The 22,347-nt window shown below is 39.3% G+C and overlaps 1 protein-coding gene and 1 long non-coding RNA gene across 6 annotated transcripts; both read right to left on the bottom strand.

Annotated features, from left to right (window-relative positions):
• Positions 1 to 537: 537 nt before the first annotated feature.
• Positions 538 to 1,354, bottom strand: LOC143111359 (uncharacterized). Its single transcript, XR_012984526.1, has 3 exons — positions 1,292 to 1,354; positions 1,107 to 1,205; positions 538 to 812 (listed from the first exon to the last, which is right to left on the bottom strand). It is a non-coding gene; the product is annotated as an uncharacterized LOC143111359 (long non-coding RNA).
• Positions 1,355 to 6,820: 5,466 nt separating this feature from the next.
• On the bottom strand, positions 6,821 to 22,246 carry LOC143111584 (uncharacterized). Of its 5 annotated transcripts, none has more exons than XR_012984552.1 (7): positions 21,521 to 21,633; positions 21,150 to 21,431; positions 10,019 to 10,105; positions 9,722 to 9,829; positions 9,537 to 9,635; positions 9,090 to 9,271; positions 6,821 to 7,407 (listed from the first exon to the last, which is right to left on the bottom strand). XR_012984552.1 is itself a non-coding variant. In XM_076273828.1 (7 exons), the coding sequence occupies exons 2-7, from the start codon at positions 21,579 to 21,581 to the stop codon at positions 9,192 to 9,194; spliced, it is 717 nt and encodes a 238-aa protein (XP_076129943.1). In that variant the 5' UTR covers positions 21,582 to 21,594; positions 22,170 to 22,246; the 3' UTR covers positions 7,898 to 9,191. The 5 variants fall into 5 exon arrangements, 4 of the variants coding, with proteins under 4 accessions (XP_076129943.1, XP_076129942.1, XP_076129944.1 ...); XM_076273828.1 differs by lacking the exon at positions 6,821 to 7,407 and adding an exon at positions 22,170 to 22,246 and having other exon boundaries at positions 7,898 to 9,271; positions 21,521 to 21,594; XM_076273827.1 differs by lacking the exon at positions 6,821 to 7,407 and having other exon boundaries at positions 7,898 to 9,271.
• Positions 22,247 to 22,347: the final 101 nt, after the last annotated feature.

Below are 22,347 nucleotides of genomic sequence, written 5' to 3'. Positions count from 1 at the left end.
CTGATCCACATGATGTCCCCATAAAGAGCTTTTACTTACCTCAACAAAACGCTTTCTTTGGTATGTTACACATCGGTTTTATTTCTACAAAATATCTTATCTTTCCATAATTTTCAGTTCTAATGCAACTTATAGTTTTATTGAAATAACAATAATGTTGTTATTACATCAGATAAGTGGGTGAATTTATGACATTTTAAAAATGCCATTTGCTATTATTTTTATTTTAAACATGTTTTAATTCAGATTTTAAATTTTACATTTTAGATTTTAAAATGTACAACATTAAGGCTTAGACAAATTAGGATGAATCCATGTTGGTAGCTGGATATTACATACTCAAGACTCCTATGAATATCTCAAAACATCTGATATGTGTAAACTGTCATCATTTAAAAATCAAAAAATTAGAATCCCTACTAAACTTACCATAAAGCTGAAAAAAAACACAAGCTCATAGTTCATCACTTAATAATATAGTATACTGAAAGTAGACTGAAGACTGCTGCTTCAGTCAGCTGCTGAATGTCTGGCACTTGCCTATACCTAAAGTTACATAGTGCTGCCACCTAGTGGTTATAGAAGAGGAGAGCGACGGTTATATCGACGGTTATAACAAAACATGATGCCTACATTTATTCTTTATGGTTGCTAATCTGGACACTGAAGTGTCATGCATGAAGATGATGATGATGATGATGATGATGATGATGACAATGATGATGATGACTGTTATACGTACACGCTGTCATCAAACTCAACAGTCTGTCTCTTTGTGCTTCTTTTTTTCTTCAGAAATCTCATTGGGATATCTAGTGGGAAGAAGAGGAAGACAAGTCAAGCTGTTTTTAAAAGGAGTTATTAAGAACATTGTGTGTTGGTGTGTGTGTGTGTGTGTGTGTGTGTGTGTGTGTGTGTGTGTGTGTGTGTGTGTGTGTGTGTGTGTGTGTGTGTGTGTATGCGCGAGCACATGTGCATATGTGTTTGTGTGTGTGCAGTTGCTTTCAGACATGGACTGAACCCCTGAAATGTTCTTGATGTTACCCCATGATGTTATCCCATTTGTAACTGTATTCCATATGCACCATAGGCACAACTGAACTTACCATAATGTGAGGAATTTGGATCTAAAGTGGTGTTCTCTGCTGTCGGAGTCTTTCTCAGTAGGTTACCATGCATCTCTTGGTATATATTCTCATTAGCATCTGTTACACATGACCAAGACATTTGAGTAAAACATAAACCGAGAAAAGAGGAAACTAGATTAATGCAAAATTATAAAAATGCTCACCTTCTTTCCTTGTTGATGGAGTTTTCTTCATTGTATTCACAAACACAACTAGAACAATAGTTACCAATACAAAGGATGACAGGACTACAATGGTTGACAAGTGTCCTGGTAAACAAGACACATATCGTGAAATCAATATCTTCACATTTTTGAAGATATGCCATTAAAAGTAAATGTATTATGTTGGATTTGCTTTGAAAATTTTTTTTTTATTACCTCGTCTAGTGGTTTGCTCACATGTCACATGTTCACATGTCACATGTTCACTTCCATTGACGTTGTTGCAAGGCTTGGTCTCACAAAGGTTTGAGTGATCACCTGAAATCATTGAAATGAAGCCTGAGATGAGGTTTGAAATAATTTTGAAGACATTTTCTGGTTAAACAAAAATACAGTGCTGCTTGAAAGTATGTGAACCCATTGAACTGAACAATTTGGAGTTTTCTGTTGTTTTATCACAATTTTCTTATTTTATCATGACCAGTTTGCATGCAATTGTGCAAATTCAATAGAAATGTTTTGGCTAGATCTGAAGCGGGCAGTACATGCCAGTTGACCCTCCAACCTCTTAACTGGCTGAGTTCTGCAAGGAGGAGTAGGCAAAAATCTGCAGAACCAGATGTGAGACACTGGTTAATGGGTACAGAAGATGTTTGGCTGAAGTAGTGGTTAGAAAAGGAGGTGCTACAAGAAATTAACTACATGGGTTCACATACTATTGCAAATGTCATATTTTGAGTTTTTGTGAACTAAACTACTTTTATTGAATATGTAATGAAAATGTATAACTTTCTTTTGTTTCTTTTGACCATATCTGAGGGTTCACAAACTTTCAAGCTGCACTGCATATATATATAGAGATTTAGGATCCTTAGTGTAGTGTACAACACAACATGGACACAACACAATGTCAGAGCGCATGTCAGAATTGTAACACCACTATATAAACCCACAACAAAAAAAATTATGTTTTGTGTAACTTACCTTCGATTGTGAGATTGATTGTTCGCTGTTTTCTCTGTATTCCTGAACTACTGAATATCTCAACCTTGTATGAACCAGAATCATTTTTGTGTCCTCTGCATATAATCAGGACTCCGTGCACTGATCTCGCATACTTTCTTGGATTATTTGTCACATTATTGTTTTTTATCAGCATCTTATTATTAAATGTCCACCTCACACTGTCATCGCCTTTAACACTGATGTTGGGCTGAAGGAATACTGTGTCTCCTAATTCACATTTGATTACTACGTTCTCTGCAAGAGCTACAATGGTAAGAGAGAGAGAAGTGTGAACACAACCACGTAAGCTGATTTATAAGTTATGAAACAAGTGAAAGAGTTTATCATACTGTACCATGATGCACACTGAGATGGAGATATATAATCCACACTGGAGACCAGAACCAAGCTGTCATTGCTCTATATGTTCTGGGGGGAAAGCATGCCAGTATTAAGAACTGGGCTCACGCCGTGTTTTGTCCCAATAGGTAGGACCTCTTCAGATCTCTCTCTCTCTCTTTCATTACCCTATTTTGTCTCAGGAAATAACGGTCACGTCCTTAGAGTGTTATATATAAAAGTGTAAGTGGACCACAAGGAGGACGATGACCTTGATAATCACCTCAGGTGATTTATCAAAACAAAACAAATTTACATTTTCACAACATTTTATTTACAAAAATACACAAGCGAACCACAAAAAAGCACTTCCTTCTATTACCAAATGATAATGTGATTGTTAAAGTAAAAAATACAAGCTTACCTTTACTGTACATATAAATGTGAACAAACATATATTTGATCTGGTTTATACGAGAGGTGCATGCAAAGGCGTGACGTGCTCACTCTTCAAAATACCACATTGTGGTTTCCTGGTGCTGGCCATAGCAGACATGATCAGACTGAACACACAGCACGTTTCCTATACCACTCATGTGCATAACAATAACTGGCCTGGTTTTCAGTTTTCTTTCTTGTAGCCGGGTAGAAATGGTCAGCAGGTTACGGGGTAATTTCGTCTCTGCTGATGGTGTTAGTGTATCTTTATGACACCCACTCACTTTGGTTGTATCCATTCTGTTTAGCACATATAATTTTTCCACTTCTGGTGCAGGTACCTGAGCAAAGAGCCTTTCAGTTCATAACACTGACTCTTTCTATTACCAAATGATAATGTGATTGTTAAAGTAAAAAATACAAGCTTACCTGTACATATATGTAAATGAACAAACATATATTTGATCTGGTTTATACGAGAGATGCATGCAAAGGCGTGAAGGGCCTCTCCACTATTCCCCAAAATAACCAACCACATTGTGGTTTCCTGGTGCTGGCCATAGCAGACATGATCAGACTGAACACACAGCAGGTTTCCTATACCACTCATGTGCATAACAATAACTATAAGTGCATGAGATCGAAAGAAGCACAGTGCTGAGACCATAATAACTAGATGTACCGCAGAGCGGTACAAAATATGACCGCCGCTCAGTCCAGCACATTTTTGCCATAAAACTAAGTCACGCTTGTCAAATTGTGTTCATTTCCTACTTTGTTCCTTTTTTTGTGTTTATAATTGAGTGTGTGGTTGTTTGTGTATATGTGTGCTTCTGTGTGTGTTTATTGAGTGTGTGTGCCTGCATGTAAGTCAGTTTTTTTTTGTGTGTGTGTTTGTGTATGTAGGTATGTTTGTATGTGGGTGCATGTGTGTGAGAGTGTGTATGTGTGTTTATGTGTTTGTGTGCATGTCGTGTGTGTGCATGTATGTGTGTGTGCATGTGTAGTGTGTGTGTGTGTGTTTACGTGTCTTTGTGTGTGTGTGTTTTTATGTGTGTGTGTGTGTGTGTGTATCTTTATGTATGTGTATGTAAATAAAGCAAATCAGGGAACCACCTACTCTTTGCGATAAGTGCCATGGGATCTTTAACAACCATGGTGAGTCAGGACCTCAATTTAACATCAGGCCAGTCGCTAGAAGGCAAGCAAACCAAGCAATTGCTTCGACCGTGATAATCTATTTACCAAATGGGGGTTAGGAAAACCACATGATAAATTCCGTGCATCAAAGCAGACTGGAACTTTCATGTAGTATTCATGCACGCCAGCTGTTTACTGTCTTTAAAGCACCAGGTGCGTCTGTCTAATTCTCAAACAGCAGAATGCTTAAATGCTATGTTAAGCTACAAGTAGGCCTAGGTCAATGTAGCCTATAACATTAGCTTGGGATGTTTTTACAGTAGCATTGGTAGTTGTGAAAGCAGCTGCATCCCTTCTAAATATCAAAATATGGAAATGCTAACATATCTTTTCTTTCTCCCTCAAGGTGCTTTGCTTAAATTTCTCAGCCCTCAGGCTCTTCCTAAGGATACCTCCACTGATGAAGATGGCCTGAAAGGTTAATCTTATGTGTGTGTGTGTGTGACTGTGTGTGTACTGGATTTTTAAATTGCTATACAACCTGCACTCTTTATACTTTGGATGGCAGTGTTTTATTTTCTCACTTTGTGAGAACTGAAAAATGTTAATGTGAGTGTGTGTGTGTGTGTGTGTGTGTGTGTGTGTGTGTGTGTGTGTAAGTATGTTGGATTTAGTTATTGTGCACTTTTTTACATTTATATTGGATTTTATGGTACGGTGGTGTTTTTACCAATGTTCAAATGTTCAACATTTTCAAAACTAATGCACACTATATATATGCAACTGCATTATTTGCACTGTCAAAATTTTGTATTTATATAAACTGTGGGTGAACTTAAACTGTATGGCTATGCGGTGTTTCCTGTAGGCTTTGCAGGTGGGGGGGGCCTCCATGTCCATTTTGCTTGGGGCCCCCAAATTCCTTGAAACGGCCCTGTTTAACATTCATGCAAAGGAAAATATATCCTGCAGTACAATGTCCCTGTCACTGCCATAGGGCATTGGGATTGATATTTGTTTGGTGGCTTTTGGCCACAGGGAAGAGTGCCACCTACTGGCCAGCCACCATTAACACTTCCAGCAGGAACCTACTCTTCCAAGGAAGTATCTTATCCAAATACTAACTAAGGGCCCGTCCACATGGAGACGCTTTTTAGGTTAAACGCAGAGGTTTTGCTTCGTCTTGGCCGAGCGTCCAAACGAATCCTGTAAACGCACTGCCCGAAACCGCACTTTTCTGAAACCTGGTCCCAGAGTGGAGAAATCTGAAACTGTAGCCCGTTTGAATTCGTTTAGACAGCGAAACCGCACATCCTGCTTGCGTATCGATGATGTCATCGCCACACCTCAGCTGCCCTGGACTTGCACTTATAGTATTGCCTAACAATACTAGTTTTCATACATGACATTACCTACGATTACACTCCGTAAGATAAATATCACAACTGGTGCTGCGCAGCGCCGATAGCTTATGACTTGGTGGACTGAACACTGTTTTTTCCCGGTGTTTTTTAATGCATTCTAGCTACTGTCAGTGACGCGAGAGAACTTAAGTTATTAGGAAAGTGCGGTGTAAGTTTAGGCTACATTAATTTGTGCGTAGTGCCAGTGTCATTCATTTATTTTACATGTCTTACAACATATATACATGCATTCACAGTCGAGTGAAATCAAATATAAGCATACAAAGACGCTTAGAACTCACGTTAAGCCGATGGTAGCACACTGAATGCAAATGCGCGATTTGATTTGATGCAGGCAAACGTATTTACTGTTACTAACGAAGGTTTTATAGCAATATTATAAATGTGGCGACAGAGTAGCCTAGAACTTGGGTAAGCCTTGCGTTTAGTAGCCTAATTGCGGTGATAGCCAAAACTAATGTGAATCACGGACTATCCTACAACCAAAGAAAGTAAAGGTGATTAGTAGGCCTACCTGCGTTAGCCAAATAAAGGACGGGACTGCACCCTTCACAAACCGTAAAATAACGTTTTGACTACAGTTGACAGTTCACCATCAGTCCACACAAACAATTCTGGTTTCCTAGCACTAGCCATTTTGTCATAGCCTATTCTGTCTGTTTGTAAAGCAAAAACTTTGGTCAATTTCTGTAAAGAAACAGTGCCACCTATATGCCTGCATGAAGTAACGTGTTGAGTCGTGTTGAGATGGATCCGTTTGGACGCAAATATTCTTGATGCGGTTTCAGGGAAGACGGAGGAAAAAAAGATCGGTTTCGTACGTGTGGACTAGCCCTAAGCCTGCTTAGCTTCAGTAATTCAGCAAAGTCAGGGTATCTGCTGTTCTGGCTGCTGGCTAAAAACAAAAGGTGAAAGGCATATATGATTCTAACTGTTTCACTGTAGGCCAGAGTGATGGCAAATAATAGTTCCTGCCTCAAAACCCGGATTGCAGCTAAAAAGGTGCGGTCTACAATCATTGTGGAGACATGAAGTGATTTGGTACGTATTATTAGAATCATTTTGAGAGCTTTGATTGCAAATAAAGATGTTTCCAGTGATTATTATGAATAATTGTGGACAAAAAAAAAAGATAAAAACACTTATTGTTTTGATTCCATGTTTCTACCACATTGTCTTACAACCTTTTGGCATGTGGCAGTGTCATTTTCGGTCAGAACAAACATTGGTCAAGAGAAAATCAACATTAAATCAATATTAATAATTTTGTTCTTAACTGTATATATATATATATTGTTCTTAACTGTATATATAGATATACATATGTTTGGTCTATACAGATTTAGGATCCTTGGTGTACAACATGTTGTACAAAAACACTAGACCAGGAAAACAGAACAAGAACGGATTCGTCGGGTGGGAGCCTGAGCCTGAGCCTGAGCCTGAGCAGGAGCAGGAGCTGGACTCGGGACTGGAGCTGGACTCGGGACTGGGACTGGAGCCGGACCGGGGACTGGGAGGTACAGGGAGCTTAGGAATTGGAAGGGACCAGATGTTCGCACGGAGCCACGACTGGAGTACGTTGGGGAGCCCGGACTGGAGAGCAGCGCGGAGCCGGTACTGGAGCACAGCACGGAGCTGGGATTGTAGTTGGAGAGGGACCTGCCATTCCTCCTCAGAGAACCAGTTGTCCTCCGTCGACCACTCTTCTTCCAAAACACTGGAGAACCTCCCAAGCCGGGTTCCCCAGAAGGCTGACTTTACAAAATCCTTATAAGGTACAGGAAAACAAACTAAGCACTTGCTTGCTGGGTCCATGGTTGTCGGTCGGTCTTTACTGTCCCGTCTGCCTGGGAGAGTGTCGGACCCAAAAGCAAGGCAAGACAAGGCAAGGCAAGCCAAGCTTGGAATAACTGAAACATAAACCAAACCGCATGTGGAGCGACAAACAAAGACCGACAAGGAGCAGAGGGAACATGAGGACCAAATACACTGGGGTAGCAAGGATAACAGGGCACAGGTGGACCAAATACACTGGGGTAGCAAGGATAACAGGGCACAGGTGGACAAGGAACAGAGGGAACATGAGGACCAAATACACTGGGGTAACAAGGATAACAGGGCACAGGTGGAAAAGGAACAAGGTAAAACCAGAGACAGGTGAACACAACAAGGGATTAACTAGGACTAATAATCAGGGATGGGGGGGGGTGGGGGGGGGGGTCAGGAACAGAAAGCACATGACACAGGAGGTAAACAAAGGAGACACAATGGAATACAAAAACACTAGACCTTGGAAACAGAACAAGAATGGATCCTTACCAAAACATTTTAGTTTGAAATAAATTACTTAATTAAATTATACTGCACATTGTCTGTATAAAATTGTGCTAAAATACAGTGCATGACATAAAATAGATATTTTTAATCCAATTTTTCCTTCCCTAATATTTTTATTCTTATGAGGTCTTAACTCAATTGAATGATCGCATGATTTTCCCACAAGAGCATTTATTCACCTCAACAAGCTTTCTGTGGTATGTTACATATCGGTTTTATTTCTACAAAATATCTTACCTTTCCATAATTTTCAGCTCTAATGCAACTTACAGTTTTACTGTAATAATAATAATGTTGTTATTACATCAGATAAGTGGGTGAATTTATGACATTTTAAAAATGGCATTTGTTATTATGTTTTATTTTAAACATTTTTTAATTCAGATTTCGACTTTTCAATTTTAGATTTTAAAATGTACAACATCAAGGCTTAGACAAATTAGGATGAATCCATGTTGATGGATATGACAGGCTACTCAAGACTCCTATAGAAATATCTCCTAAACATCTAGTATGTGTAAAATGTCATCATTTAAAAATGATTTTAAAATCCCTACCATACACAACTACATTATAGCTAAACTTACCATAAAGCTGAAAAAAACACGAGCTCATAGAATCCTTCCTTAATGATATAGACAACTAGCCTAGAAATCTAGACGCGCCCCTAGCGGCAGCAAATTACATTTGCTGCCAGGGCTAGTCTAGCAACTCTCCGTTGACTTGTGAGCTCTAGAAATCGAAACTAAATCTGGCATTGAAATCGTGTATAGAGTCGTTTGTTAGGCTTAACATAATGATTGATGGCAGAGTTGCAACGGTTTGGCTTGAATTCCCTGCTACTTGAAAACAAATATCCTATTGCGTCCTATTGCATGCAGAGGGAATTTGAAAGACAACTGATTATCCCGACCCTCGGACTGAGCACTGCGAACGGTGAGTGCCCAGACCCTACATTATAATGTGGGTCTGGCTCGCCAGGCTAATAGACTACTGAAGGTAGACTGAAGACTGCTGCTTTGCTTATACCTAAGGTGACATAGTGCTGCCACCTAGTGGTTAAAGAAGAGGAGTGCGACTGTTACGTCAAAAGAGCAAAACGTTATGCCTACATTTATTCTTTATGGTCGCTTATCTGGACACTGAAGTGTCATGGATGATGATAATGAGGTTGATGATGATGATGATGATGATGACAATGATGATGATGACTGTTATACGTACACGTTGTCATCAAACTCAACAGTCTGTCTCTTTGTGCTTCTTTTTTTCTTCAGAAATCTCATTGGGATATCTAGTGGGAAGAAGAGGAAGACAAGTCAAGCTGTTTTTAAAAGGAGTTATTAAGAACATTGTGTGTGTGTGTGTGTGTGTGAGTGTGTGTGTGTGTGCGTGCGTGTGCACATGCACATGTGTGCGTGTGCATATGTGTTTGTGTATGTGCAGTTGCTTTTAGACATGCACTGAACTCCTGAAATGTTCTGGATGTTATCCAATGATGTTATCCCATGTTTTACTGTAGTCCATATGCAACATACCATAGGCACAACTGAACTTACCATAATGTGAGGAGTTTGGATCTAAAGTGGTGTTCTCTGCTGTCGGAGTCTTTCTCAGTAGGTTACCATGCATCTCTTGGTATATATTCTCATTAGCATCTGTTACACATGACCAAGACATTTGAGTAAAACATCAACCGAGAAAAGAGGAAACTAGATAAATGCAAAATTATAAAAATGCTCACCTTCTTTCCTTGTTGATGGAGTTTTCTTCATTGATTTCACAAACACAACTAGAACAATAGTTACCAATACAAAGGACGACAGGACTACAATGGTTGACAAGTGTCCTGCTGAACAAGACACATATTGTGAAATCAATATCTTCACATTTTTGAAGATAGGCCTATGCCATTAGAAGTAAATGTATTATGTTGGATTTGCTTTGAAAAAACATTTTTTTAACCAATGAAATGGGTGGCAAGCAACATTATGAAATTATGTAAGACTTTATTTTTTTTATGTTGTTTTTTTTTTATTACCTCTTCTAGTGGTTTGCTCACATGTCACGTGTTGACTTCCATGGACGTTGTTGCAAGACTGGGTCTCACGAAGGCTTAAGTGATCACCTGAAATCACGTCAAATGAAGCCTGGGTTAAGTTTTGAAATAAGTCTGCATTTAATATCAGTCTGCAATAAGTCAGACATTTTCTGGTTAGCCTATACAAAAATACAGTGCTGCTTGAAAGTATGTGAACCTGAGCAAAAAACATGAGCAAAAACTTGAAAGTTTCACGTGAACGTACCCAATATATTGTCATTTTGGATCAATGACAATATATTGAGCACATGAAACTAAACTTTAGATTTTTTTTGTCTCATGTCCCCTTAGGGGCTCCGTAACATTTAGCCTTCCAAAAACGGGAGATTTTTTTTTCGGGGGGGGGGGGTGTCAGTGTTTATACCGGATCTGTGTTTGCATGTAGGCTAATTCGTTTCATACACGTGTTTTTATCTTTTACTGTCTATGGTTTCAACACTGCATTTCGGTCTTTGCTTTTACCTTACCATTACCTTACGCATGCCAGTTATGTATCCACCAGCTGCCTGCCTGCAGCCTACTTCCAAAACTCCAAAGCTGCTTGCTGTCTGATTTGGTTCCGAGGACACAAGTTCAGTGTATCAACAACACTCAATAACAGTTTATGTGATGTGTTAATCAATTAAATTTCCAACAATTTCACAACAGCTAGTTCTGGAGTAGCCTATGCCATTCAACTAGCCCGCTTGCTTACGACGAGACTCAGGCTGCGCAATCGGCACACGCTTCCTTATTTGGGTTTTGGGTTGCCAGGTTTTATTCTACAAAACAGTTGAAATTGAAACAAAGTGATCGTGTATGTGTAGGGTGTATTTCATACACAATCTGGCAACCTGGAAGATGTCAGACTAATAGAAAAAATGAATGGATCAATGATTTTAAAATTAAGTTTTATGGCCATGCAAATTACGAGATTTAACAAAACGGGAGGGTGCCGGGAGATGACCTTGAAATACGGGAGAACCCGGGAAAAACGGGAGTGTTGACAGATACATTCAACATCACAACAACATTTCCTAGAAGTGGATGCTCATCAAAAGTATGATAAGATGCACCAGAAAGACAATATATTGGGTAAAAGCCATCCCACACATCCCAAGCCATCACCTCTAGAGAGTTACAGACCTAGCATCTGGAATAAATCTACTGTGTCTACAATCAGACGGAACTGGAACAGAGAAAAAAGAACAAAACTGCCCAATTCAACTTTCAGAGGCCTTCTGGAAGTCCATTATCTGGACAGGTCAGTCCAAAATAGAATTATCTGGTCACAATCCAAAATGTCATGCTCGGAGGAAAGCCAACACTGTATACCAAGAAAAGACCTCCTCTCAACAGTGAAGCATGGTGGTGGAAATGTGGAGGTGTGGGGCTGTTTTTCTGCCTCTGGACCTGGACAACTCTATGTCATCCAGGAAACCATGAATTCTCCAGCCTATCGACAATTTCTTGAGATGAAGCTAGGGAGGAAATATATTTTACAACAGGACAATGACCCTATAAGCATTCAAGCAAAATTACCAAGGAATGGCTTAAGATAAAGATAATTCATACTCTGGATTAGCCTAGTCCAGACCTCAATTCAATAGAAATGTTTTGGCTAGATCTGAAGTGGGCAGTACATGCCAGTTGACCCTCCAACCTCTCAACTGGCTGAGTTCTGCAAGGAGGAGTAGGAGGAGCAGCATTGTATATACAGCGGAGAAAATAAGTATTGAACATGTCAACATTTTTTTCAGTAAGTATACTTCCAGAGAGGCTATTCGCATGAAATTTTCACCAGACATTAGTATTAACTTAGGTAATCCAAAACATTAATGTCCCTAAGTAGAGTTATGAGTAAAAAAGTGGAATGGCACAGGGAAAAAGTATTGAACATATTAAGAAAAAACAGTACACAAAGGCAAGGAACGAGCTGGAATCTATACATAGTTAGAGAGTAATTATCCATCCGATCTGTGCACATTAATGTAAGCTGGGTTAGTACATACTGATGAGCTATAAAAAGGTTTTTCATTACCAAGTTGTCACACAAGAAACATGTCATAATGGGTAAAAGCAAAGAGCTCTTCCAAGACCTTTGCAACATTAATGTTGCAAAACATATCAATGGAACTGGTTACAGATGCATTTCAAAACTTCAGAATCAGTGTTGGGCAAGTTACTTCAAAATCGTAATGTACTATGCATTACTTATTACTGTAATTTCAAAGTAATTTGTTACATTATAATATTACTGTCTCTGAATTGTAAGGCATTACACTACTATTGCATTACTTTTAAGTTACTTTCACCAAAATATCTAGAAATATGGATTTGCCATTCTAAATGCCAGGGCCGTAGTAACCATAGACATTGAGGGGGACGTGTCCCCCCCAATATTCAAATATGACCAAAATGCCCCCCCCAATATTCAGACATAGAAAAATATAGAAAGAATAAAGCGCTATACTAGGCCTACAGGAAACCAACACGTACTGTAAATAACGCACAAATTAGTGACCTATGGTTCCAGAGTAGCCTACACCCCTGAGTGGTTTGTCCTGGTGATTTTCCGTTTTTTCGTTAATGGAGTGCATCAAAAGCTTCCATTTACTGCACCCTACTGCGGTGAGGTAGGGCTGTTAACAATATCGCAAAAGCTACTGGTACAATTTTCACAAAACTTCTTGAAAAGGTGTAGCACATGCTAAGGAAATCCCATACATGTTTGGAGCCGATCAGACTGAAAGGGAACATTTTCCATATTGGAGTCTATTCTCGCAATGATAGCGAAAGTGAAAAGTTTTATTTTAAATGATGAATTTGTGCAAGCCTGTGTCATTTCTTTCACGTCTTTCAACATAAATAATGCATTTATATGCTAGTAGTAATGCCAGAAATTACCGTTTATAGGCCTCTTAGAAATGATTGTTGCATCTTCCATATTATTTAGATGTGCACTCAATCGCGCATCCATGCAGGCAAAACGATCAAATGTGGCGACGTTTACAATAGGCCTACGTGATAGCCTACAGTTAATGTGAATCGCGGACAATAACCTCCATTCACCAATTAAAGGCTGTAGTAGGCCTAGTGTTTCTACATGTTGGCACAAAACGTCATTTCTGCCAGAAGCCAGTCTATAATGCATACAGGGGTAACATGAGGTGGGTCAGACAGAAGAGGGGCCTGTCTTAGTAGCCTATTCCTGAATCCTGTCCCTTTCAAACTATGTTAAAATTGTGTGATTAGCCGCCAGCATAATAAAATCTAAATTAAAAGACAAAATCTTATTAGGCTCCAAACCTATGAGGTTAAGCCTTAGTTTAAAAAAATCTTCAGGTGTAAGTAATAAGTCAAAGAACCACATTCTGTGTAATATAGAGGTTATCACAAGATACTCTAGTTTGTAATTTCTTTTAAAGTATACATTTTGAACACAAATGGAGTCACAGGTCCAGGGATGAACCAGTGAAGTTGCTTCTTCTCCACCCTTCTCTTTTCACAAAACTCACCAGAAGGGGGGGGGAGGGCATCTGTGTCCAGGGGTTCATAATCCATCCATGCCATGCCTATGTCCGTCAAAAGTTTGGAATAACCTAATTGACTGACCTAACGACTTGTTTGTGATTTTTAATAATATTTTTGCATGGTAGGAAATGTATTCAGACCCCACCACAGATTTGGTCCCCCCCAATGTTGACATCATGACTACGGCCTTGCTAAATGCAGTTTATTACGCTCAATGCAGCTTGCTCTTCCAATGGAGGGAGATGTGGTATAGCATAATGACTGAGCTAGGCTTAAGGCAACAGTAGAATGCAATAGGAGCAGAGCTCATAATGCAATACAAGGAACAATCATAGTCAGAATTTTGTTAAAAACCGACAAAAGGTTAAAGTCTGGTAAATTGTGATAGAAATACTGTAACTTTAAGGCCTAGGCCTACTCATTAAAATCAATAGAGAGCCTACTATATTGTAAATCAAAGCTTAAAGGAACCGTATGTAAGATTGTGGCCAAAACGGGTACTACAATCACTTTCAAATGACTGTAGAGCGGTGTATCCCCTTCCCCTCCCCTCTGACTGGCAGAGTTGGCAACCGGATGACGAAACACTACTGACTTTGTGATTAGTAGATAGGTGGAGGGTGGCGCATTAGGCCAAAACACAACATGACAACATCAACATCAGTTGAGGGCTGCAACTTCACTTTTTAAATGACAATATCCTGGCCAGACTACTGTTGTCAGTGTATAAGTATTTGAAATGAACATGATTTCTTAATGTCTAGTATCATATCAGGGCAATTTTATGATTAATTGAAATACATTTTTTACATACGGTTCCTTTAATAAAGACATGTCAAGATGGTGGTCTGCTGGCCATTTCAGTGCCCTAAGTGAGTGGCTTTGAGTGAGTGACATTTAAATGATAACTCAAACACCTAAAGTAAAATAAAAGGCCTATTATTTACAGACCATTACTGTGTATTTTTAAACATTAATTTCTGAAGAAATGCTGTTTTACTTATAAATGGTGCACTGTCACTTTAAGAGCATTGATCTTTACGTTGTCATAATGCCCTTTTGCCAGCTCTTGTTTACAAGCCTTATTTGTTTGAGTTACATTGATAGCACAATATTAACAATAATATACACAATGTTAAGTTGTTTAAAGCAACCTTCATTGCTTTGGAAATGGAAGTATGCAATGACATGTTGCTTCACATTTCGTGTTGCGAATACAAGTGAATTATGAGCCTGGGCCCACTTCCCCGAAAGCATCTTAAGCCTAAGAGCGTCGTAAAGTCCCTCTTACGAACGTCTTAAGATTTGCCGACTGTTTCCCGAAACCATCGTAGCTTAAGAGCATCGTGAAAACACTCGTAGATCTACGAGTGCTCCAGAGTACTCGTTACCGGCTAAGAGCGTCTTAACAGTACTTCTCACTGAGGTCACCAACAGGACATACAGAGGAATTACAACTTAGAATACATAATCCAATTTAGGTTCCCATTCTTTATTGTGTTTACCTGTGATGAATCAGATTTTAGCGTGCAAAATAGCCTACATTTAATGGTCATAATAATGTGATGAAAAGCGGACAAAATATGCAATCAAGTTATGAAACGAGACGTTGCCAGAATAGTTTGACATTATCTTTGCTAAGTGAATATTTTATTAGGCCTATGAGGTAAAAAGCAGAGAAAGCAACATGTGGTTTAGTCTGTAGCCTACTGCATCAAAATCTAAGCCTACACATTTCCTCTCTTTCTTACTCGACTTCTTTCTTATCTTCAAACGTGTTCTTAAGTGGCACCGCGAAAAATTATTGCATGGTGCAACAATCTAATCTTAAAATAATTACAATTATTTATGTCTCTGTGTGGTATATAACCTACTTGGGATGCTTACATGCAGATGTCAAAGTGTTTCTATTTTCGTATTGATGTGAATTAATGTGTAGATCCGAAGTTTAAATGGTAGGCCTATAGCTGTGACGTGCAGTCACCTGACATCACCGTCAAATCAGAGGATATTTCAGAACTATTAACGTGGACAGCTCCCCTTAAGAGCATCTTAAGAGCAGTGCACGCGCGTTCACGCTACGAGCATGTTCGGGAAACAGTCGGAAAAACTAAACGAACGATCGTAAGATGAATCGTAGAAAACCCTCTTAAGAGCGTGTCTCCGTCGTTATCGGGGAAGTGGGCCCTGGTATCCACCTAGCTATCTGAATGGAATGCGTTTCAGTCGACTCAGCATATCATGTGCTTCATGTAGCCTAAATGCTTGGAAAACGAATGATTGAAGACCCACCAATTCTAGTACTACGTGGTGATTGAGAGAACCCAAAAGGTATCAAACTAGCATGTAACATGGTGTTAGTGCATTTTGACATTGTAAACGTTATTGATGAAGAGTGAAACGCAGTTTGCAGTAAAGCTACTATTCATTGGTTACATTTGGGTGCCCCCTCTGTCCTTTGGTGCCCAACGCAAAGTGCGTGATGCGCGTGGTGGAAGCGGTGGCACTGCCAGGCTACACAATCTTTTTCTGCATTTCTATCCCTTTATTCTCTTCAATTCAAGTTCACAGCACAAAGCTGACATGCACAACAGCATAGTTTGTGTTTTATCAAGAATCAAAAAGATTAGCGTGGCACTACTTTAGATGTTTCATTAATTTACTTGTGTTATTTCGCGAGCTGAGAGATCTTTCGGTTTCGCACACAAAGTGCACTAACTATTATGTTCTTCATAGCCTTGTCTCTGACAAGCTGAAAATAATGTGCGTAGGCTTATGTCCATCCCGCAAATAGAGTCCGCCTGCGAGTCTGCTGCAGCCACAGTCATATTCAACCAGTATCAGGAGATAACGTTCTACTATTTTGCGCGGATTTTTTCTCCTCTGTTGTTTTCGCGTGGTGTTTGCGAATATGTATCAAAACCAGGGGTGAAAGTAAGCCGGTACTGGCCGGTACGGAGTACCACTAAAATATTTGGAGAGGGTACGCCGTACCGGAAAGAAAACTATACTGTCTCTGAAAAATATTGCACTTTCAGCATGACAACACAACTGCTAACGTCAAATTACCAGAAGCAACACGTTTTCCCCAAAATATATTTCATATACATCGTTCTGAACTGTATCTGAATTGTGTCTAAACCTCCCGTGCAGCTGGACAGACAACGAGCAAGCTATAGCGCGCGTACAGTAGCCTACAGTAATTGCGCCAACGTGCACTGGTATCCAAAGTGTTTTAGCAGACTGACGTTTCTTGGAAAGTCTCCCAAATAAAAAAAAACATACAGGCTAAAGAAAAATATGTTGATGTTTCAATAGCCTATTCTGGTTTTATGTGTGCACTGTTTCGCTGGAGAGACAAGAGACAGACAGCGCGTGTACGGCTTAACTAGATCTTGCGCAGCAATAATGAAAGTGTTTTAGCGCTCAGAAGTATGTTGCAGTCTCCCAAATAAAAAGGCATGACTCAAAGAAACGTGTTTCATGATATTATACAGTAGCCTATATATAAAAAAACGATTGGAAGCGAGCAGAGTACTAGGCTAAATAAATAAATAATTAAATGTTGAAATTAAGTGTTTGCAATTTATTCATAATCAAAAACAGGTGGGTTAAAGAGTGATACTAGAGTGATAAGAAGTCCTAGTGAATGCTTGATAACTAGACTATAATACAGTAATAATAGACTATAGTAGACTATAGTAGATACAGTAAATAAACAAATAATAAACTAGATGTACCGCATAGCGGTACAAAATATGACCGCCTACTGGTGCTGAAAAGGTGAATAGATTGTTATGCCAAAGAAGATGTAGCATTGTTATAAAACCTTTAAAATATCTAAACAACCACAAGTAGGGCAGTTCATCACAGTTCATCCATTGCAACTGGATTGATGAAAGGTCACTTACACCTGTAGGCTACATTGTATTTGGGAAAAGCAAAAGGTATCAGCATAATGTTATCTATTTTTTTATGAACAAAAACATCTCTGTCAGTTCCATGCCGTTTTCAACAGCTATCAAAAACAAAGGTCATTTTTGGATGGATGGATTTTTTTGTGAATGTTTCTTCTTCTACATAAGATTTTAGTCATCTTTAGTTCATGTAATACTTTATTGTCAATGCACAAATTAAGTAACAGTAGTCTGAAACGTTATTGTTAATGCACAAATTAAGTAACAGTAGTCTGAAACGAAATGCTGTTTTACATCTAGTGGTGCAAATAACTGACATGTCCAAATGGGCCTTGATGAAATGCGTCGCTAGACTGTTCATACACATTTTAACGGGCCAAAGTTGAAGAGCTGTTGTCCGTTATTGTTCGTGCAAATATAGGCTGATTCATGTTCCCTTGCATTGTGTAACTGAGGTCCATGGCTAGTCTGGCTTTCACCAGACCAAGCTCAATCTTTTAAGAAATCAAAAAATAAATAGCGGGCAGATCAGGCTGGGTTCATCAAGCCTAGTCCATAGGCACCCGATATTGTTCACGCTCTGGCTATTCTAAATGCAAAAATGCATCAGGGAGTTATGACAAAACTGTAACTAACAAACTATATCCTAATAGAAAGCTGTTAGCTTCCCTAAGCTACAGGTAGGCTTATAAGGTAGGCCTATTTACAACATAAATTGTCAATAGGCTATGCTGGCGACACAAATAAAATCTCCTTTGGAAACCAATGGCTTACGCCTTACAGTATCAAGCGGACTTAAACTGCCATATCGTGGCGAAAAGTTGTAATAAAATTCACGCAGCTCCATGAGTCAAGGAAAGCGCGAATGAAGTAGCCACTTCTAAATGGGACCCACTACACAGTAGCCTAGCTTAAGGTGTGTTGCTAAAGCAGCCATAATGAAATGAAGGTGTCATTGTTTGGATACTTCACACACACGTGCTTTTTAATTTCACAGACTACAACTACCAAGCTGGAATCAAAGCACATCGATTCCCCTCTCACACCCTGCACGCACTTAAAACAAAATAAACAGGCGTCTCAGTCTCACGCATGTATAGGCAAAACTGTATCAGACCGGTGTAACGTTGGTAAATCTTCCATTGCACAGAATGATTTTTGTAGCACGTGCAACAAATGACAGTCGAAAGATACAATTACAGTGCTGCTATCAATTTGCTTGGTATAACAGCATTTATAGTTTTCTACAAATGCAATCAATCAAATTGGCCTCCATCACTCAACCAACGCTAATCGTAACATTACCTAGGTCCTTATTGATATTATAAGATTAACGTACCTGCAGTAAAAACCAAGCATGTCCGATAAACATCCTCAGATTTATTTCGGCTTCAAGAAGAAATGGGAATTACACTTCATGTGAACATCATCCTATCCTTATTAGACGTTCTCTGTAAACTATAGTCCTTGTAGGAAGCGTCCATTGTTATTCCAACCCACGTTTAACTTCCAACAAAATCACTGCAACGATGCGCCATCTAGTGGACAAACGACTACTTATCGCCAATACTGGAAATGCAGCCATGATGATGATGATGAATATTTATTTTGGCTTTCTTTTAATCCTACTGAATTTGTAATTATGTATTGGCCGTTCTAATACCGATAGTATGTGGGTGCCTGTGTGTGTGTGCATGTGTATATGTGTGCACCGCCATCTACAGGCCAATGAGTGTACAGTCACTAAATGTACACATAATCTAATTTTTTAAGACCCCCCCATGGATGAAATTCTACGAAACTTGGCATACCCCCAGAGCATGCCAGGTCAATCATACACATAAAATTTGGTGCAGTTCTGAACATCTTAACTGAAGATAGGGGCGATTAAAGCAGTATAATATTGCATTTTCATTTTTTACCGGGGGGGGGGGTGCAAATCAATCAGTGATTATGGGCCAGATTGATGTGGGCCCTTGAGACCAACATATCATAAAAGATTCTTCATCCTCGGTGCCACGGTTCAGGTAGTTATTTAGGAAAAACTGCTTTTTTTGCGGTTCGGGGGGCCCAGCACGGGGGGGGGGGGGGGGGGGAGTGGACCCCAGGGACGAAACGAAATTTTTCTGTAAAAGTCTAGTGGGGCTACATACCCACCAAATTTCATGTGCCCCGGTGGTTCGGTGTCCCGGGTATCGTTGACCAAAAATTCAGGAAGTAGATGACGAAAAAAAAAAAAAAAAAAAAAAAAAAAAAACATTTGAAAATCCCTATATGACCGCTTCGCTAGCTTCGCTAGCGGCGGTCATAATAATTAGGCTAAATTTTCGCTATGCGCGCGCATTATAACTATATCATAGTACCACCAAGAAATAAAAACTACTTTCACTCCTGATCAAAACAAAACAAGCGCTTAATTTTGGGTTAAACTGCATTGTAACCCGCGTTACTGAAGTTTGTACCGAGTAAATATTACCCATTTTTTTTTTTGTAATGCCTTACATTACCGCGTTACCGCAAACAGCAATATATTACAGTAATTACATTACTTTTGTAACGCATTACTCCCAACACTGTTCAGAATCATCCAGTAAGCAGTATTGGAGCCATTATCTGCAAGTGGAGGAACATCACTGCATCATCAATCGGCCATGCACAGGATCTCCTCACAAGATTTCTGACCAGGAAGTCAGAAGGATAGTCAGAAGTGTAGCCTAAGAGCCAAGGACCACTCCAGAAAGATGTGGAGGCAGCAGGTTCAATTGTTACAGAGAAAATCATAGGTAATGCACTTCACCGCCATGGCCTCTATGCACGCTCACCCCACATGACTCTATTACTGAAGAAAAACATGTCGAAACTCATTGAAAGTTTGCTACACAACATTTGGACAAGCCTATGAAATACTAAGAGAATGTATTTTGGAGAGCAAAATTTAACTCTTTGGATGTCATGCTACACACCATATTTGGAGGAGAAATGGCACTGTGCATCACCCTAAAAATACCATACCAACAGTGAAGTTTGGAGGTGGAGGCATCACGGTGTGGGGCTGTTTTTCATCTCATGGTTGGCAGACTTCATACAGTTGAAGAAATGATGAATGGAGCCATTTTTTCTGGGAGAATCTTGCCATCCACCAGAACAATGAGGATGAGACATGGCTAGACCTTCCAGCAGGACAAGTTTCGTCATAGAGGAAATGCTTTGAAGCTCTCATTACAAATAAAGGGTTTTCCACAAAGTATTTAAGAAATTTCAGTAGGCGTGATCAATACTTTTTTCCTGTGGCATTCCACTTTTTTACTCATAACTCTACTTATGAACATTAATGTTTGGATTTTTTTTATATGTGTGGATTACCTAATTTAATACTAATGTCTGGTGAAAATTTCATGCAAATAGCCTCACTGGAAGTATACTTACTGAAAAAATGTTTGACGTGTTCAATATTTATTTTCCCCGCTGTGTATATATATATATATATATATATATATATATATATATTTGTGTGTGTGTGTGTGTGAAAAAGGGCTGCATTTTCATAAATCTGGTAAATTGTCACATAGTCATGTCAGAATAGTAACATCACTCAAGTATGAAAACCCACAACATAAAAAAGAATGTTTTGCATAACTTACCTTCGATCGTGAGATTGATTGTTCGCTGTTTTCTCCGTGTTCCTGATCTCTTGAATATCTCAACCTTGTATGAACCAGAATCATTTTTGTGTCCTCTGCATATAACCAGGTCTCCGTGCACTGATCTCGCATACTTTCTTGGATTATTTGTCATATTATCTTTTATCAGCAGTTTATCATTAAATGACCACCTCACACTGTCATCGCCTTTAACACTGATGTTGGGCTGAAGGAATACTGTGTCTCCTAATTCACATTTGATTACTACGTTCTCTGCAAGAGCTACAAAAGAGAGAGAGAGAAGTGTGAACACATAAATCAGCGTACGTGGTTAAGTTATGAAACAAGTGAAAGACTTTATCATACTGTACCATGATGCACACTGAGATGGAGATATATAATCCACACTGGAGACCAGAACCAAGCTGTCATTGCTCTATATGTTCTGGGGGGAAAGCATGCCAGTATTAAGAACTGGGCTCACGCCGTGTTTCGTCCAAATAGGTAGGACCTCTTCAGATCTCTCTCTCTCTCTCTCTCTCATTACCTTATTTTGTCTCAGGAAATAACGGTGACGCACATCCTTAAATCAGCCGTAGTGTTAGATATAAAAGTGTCAGTGAACTACAAGGAGGAGGATGACCATCAGTGGTGTAGTCTAGTTAGCTGTGGGTATACTGATGTAGTCTAGTTAGCTGTGGGTATACTGATGTAGTCTAGTTAGCTGTGGGTATACTGTGATCAACCCCAAATGTATCCTTGCCTATTTTAAGTGGGTATACTGAGAGGGTGATGCTTTTTAAGTGGGTATACTGCGTAGTCCTGCGTATCACGTAGACGGTAGACTACACCACTGATGACCATGATAATGACCATCAGGGTGAAATTGGTGATGATTTATCAAAGCAAAACAAATTTACAGTTTCACAACTTTATATTTATAAGCAAACCACACAAAACACTGACTCTTTCTATTACCTAATGTTAATGTGATTATTAAAGTAAAAAATACAAGCTTACCTTTACATATAATTGTGAACAAACATATATTTGATCTGGTTTATACGAGAGGTGCATGCAGGCATGAAGGAGCTCACTCTTCAAAATACCACATTGTGGTCTCCTGGTGCTGGCCATAGCAGAAATGATCAGACTGAACACACAGCACGTTTCCTATACCACTCATGTGCATAACAAT

Source organism: Alosa pseudoharengus, unplaced genomic scaffold (assembly GCF_046254945.1).
Source record: "Alosa pseudoharengus isolate Yale_2024_CS ecotype anadromous, Long Island Sound unplaced genomic scaffold, YU_APseudo_1.1 YU_APseudo_1.1_scf_8, whole genome shotgun sequence".
Lineage (NCBI taxonomy): Eukaryota > Metazoa > Chordata > Actinopteri > Clupeiformes > Clupeidae > Alosa > Alosa pseudoharengus.
The sequence above is the reverse complement of the archived record's forward strand: the minus strand, read 5'-3'. Positions and strand labels throughout refer to the sequence as shown.

Excerpts from the sequence above, each read along its gene's own strand:
- LOC143111584 (XM_076273828.1), bottom strand. The coding sequence starts at position 21,581 with ATGACAGCTTGGTTCTGGTCTCCAGTGTGGATTATATATCTCCATCTC. Across the intron at positions 21,432-21,520 it reads CCATCTCAGTGTGCATCATG|CTCTTGCAGAGAACGTAGTA; the intron begins GTACAGTATGAT and ends TCTCTTTTGTAG. Across the intron at positions 9,272-9,536 it reads TCCAAACTCCTCACATTATG|ATATCCCAATGAGATTTCTG; the intron begins GTAAGTTCAGTT and ends TCTTCCCACTAG.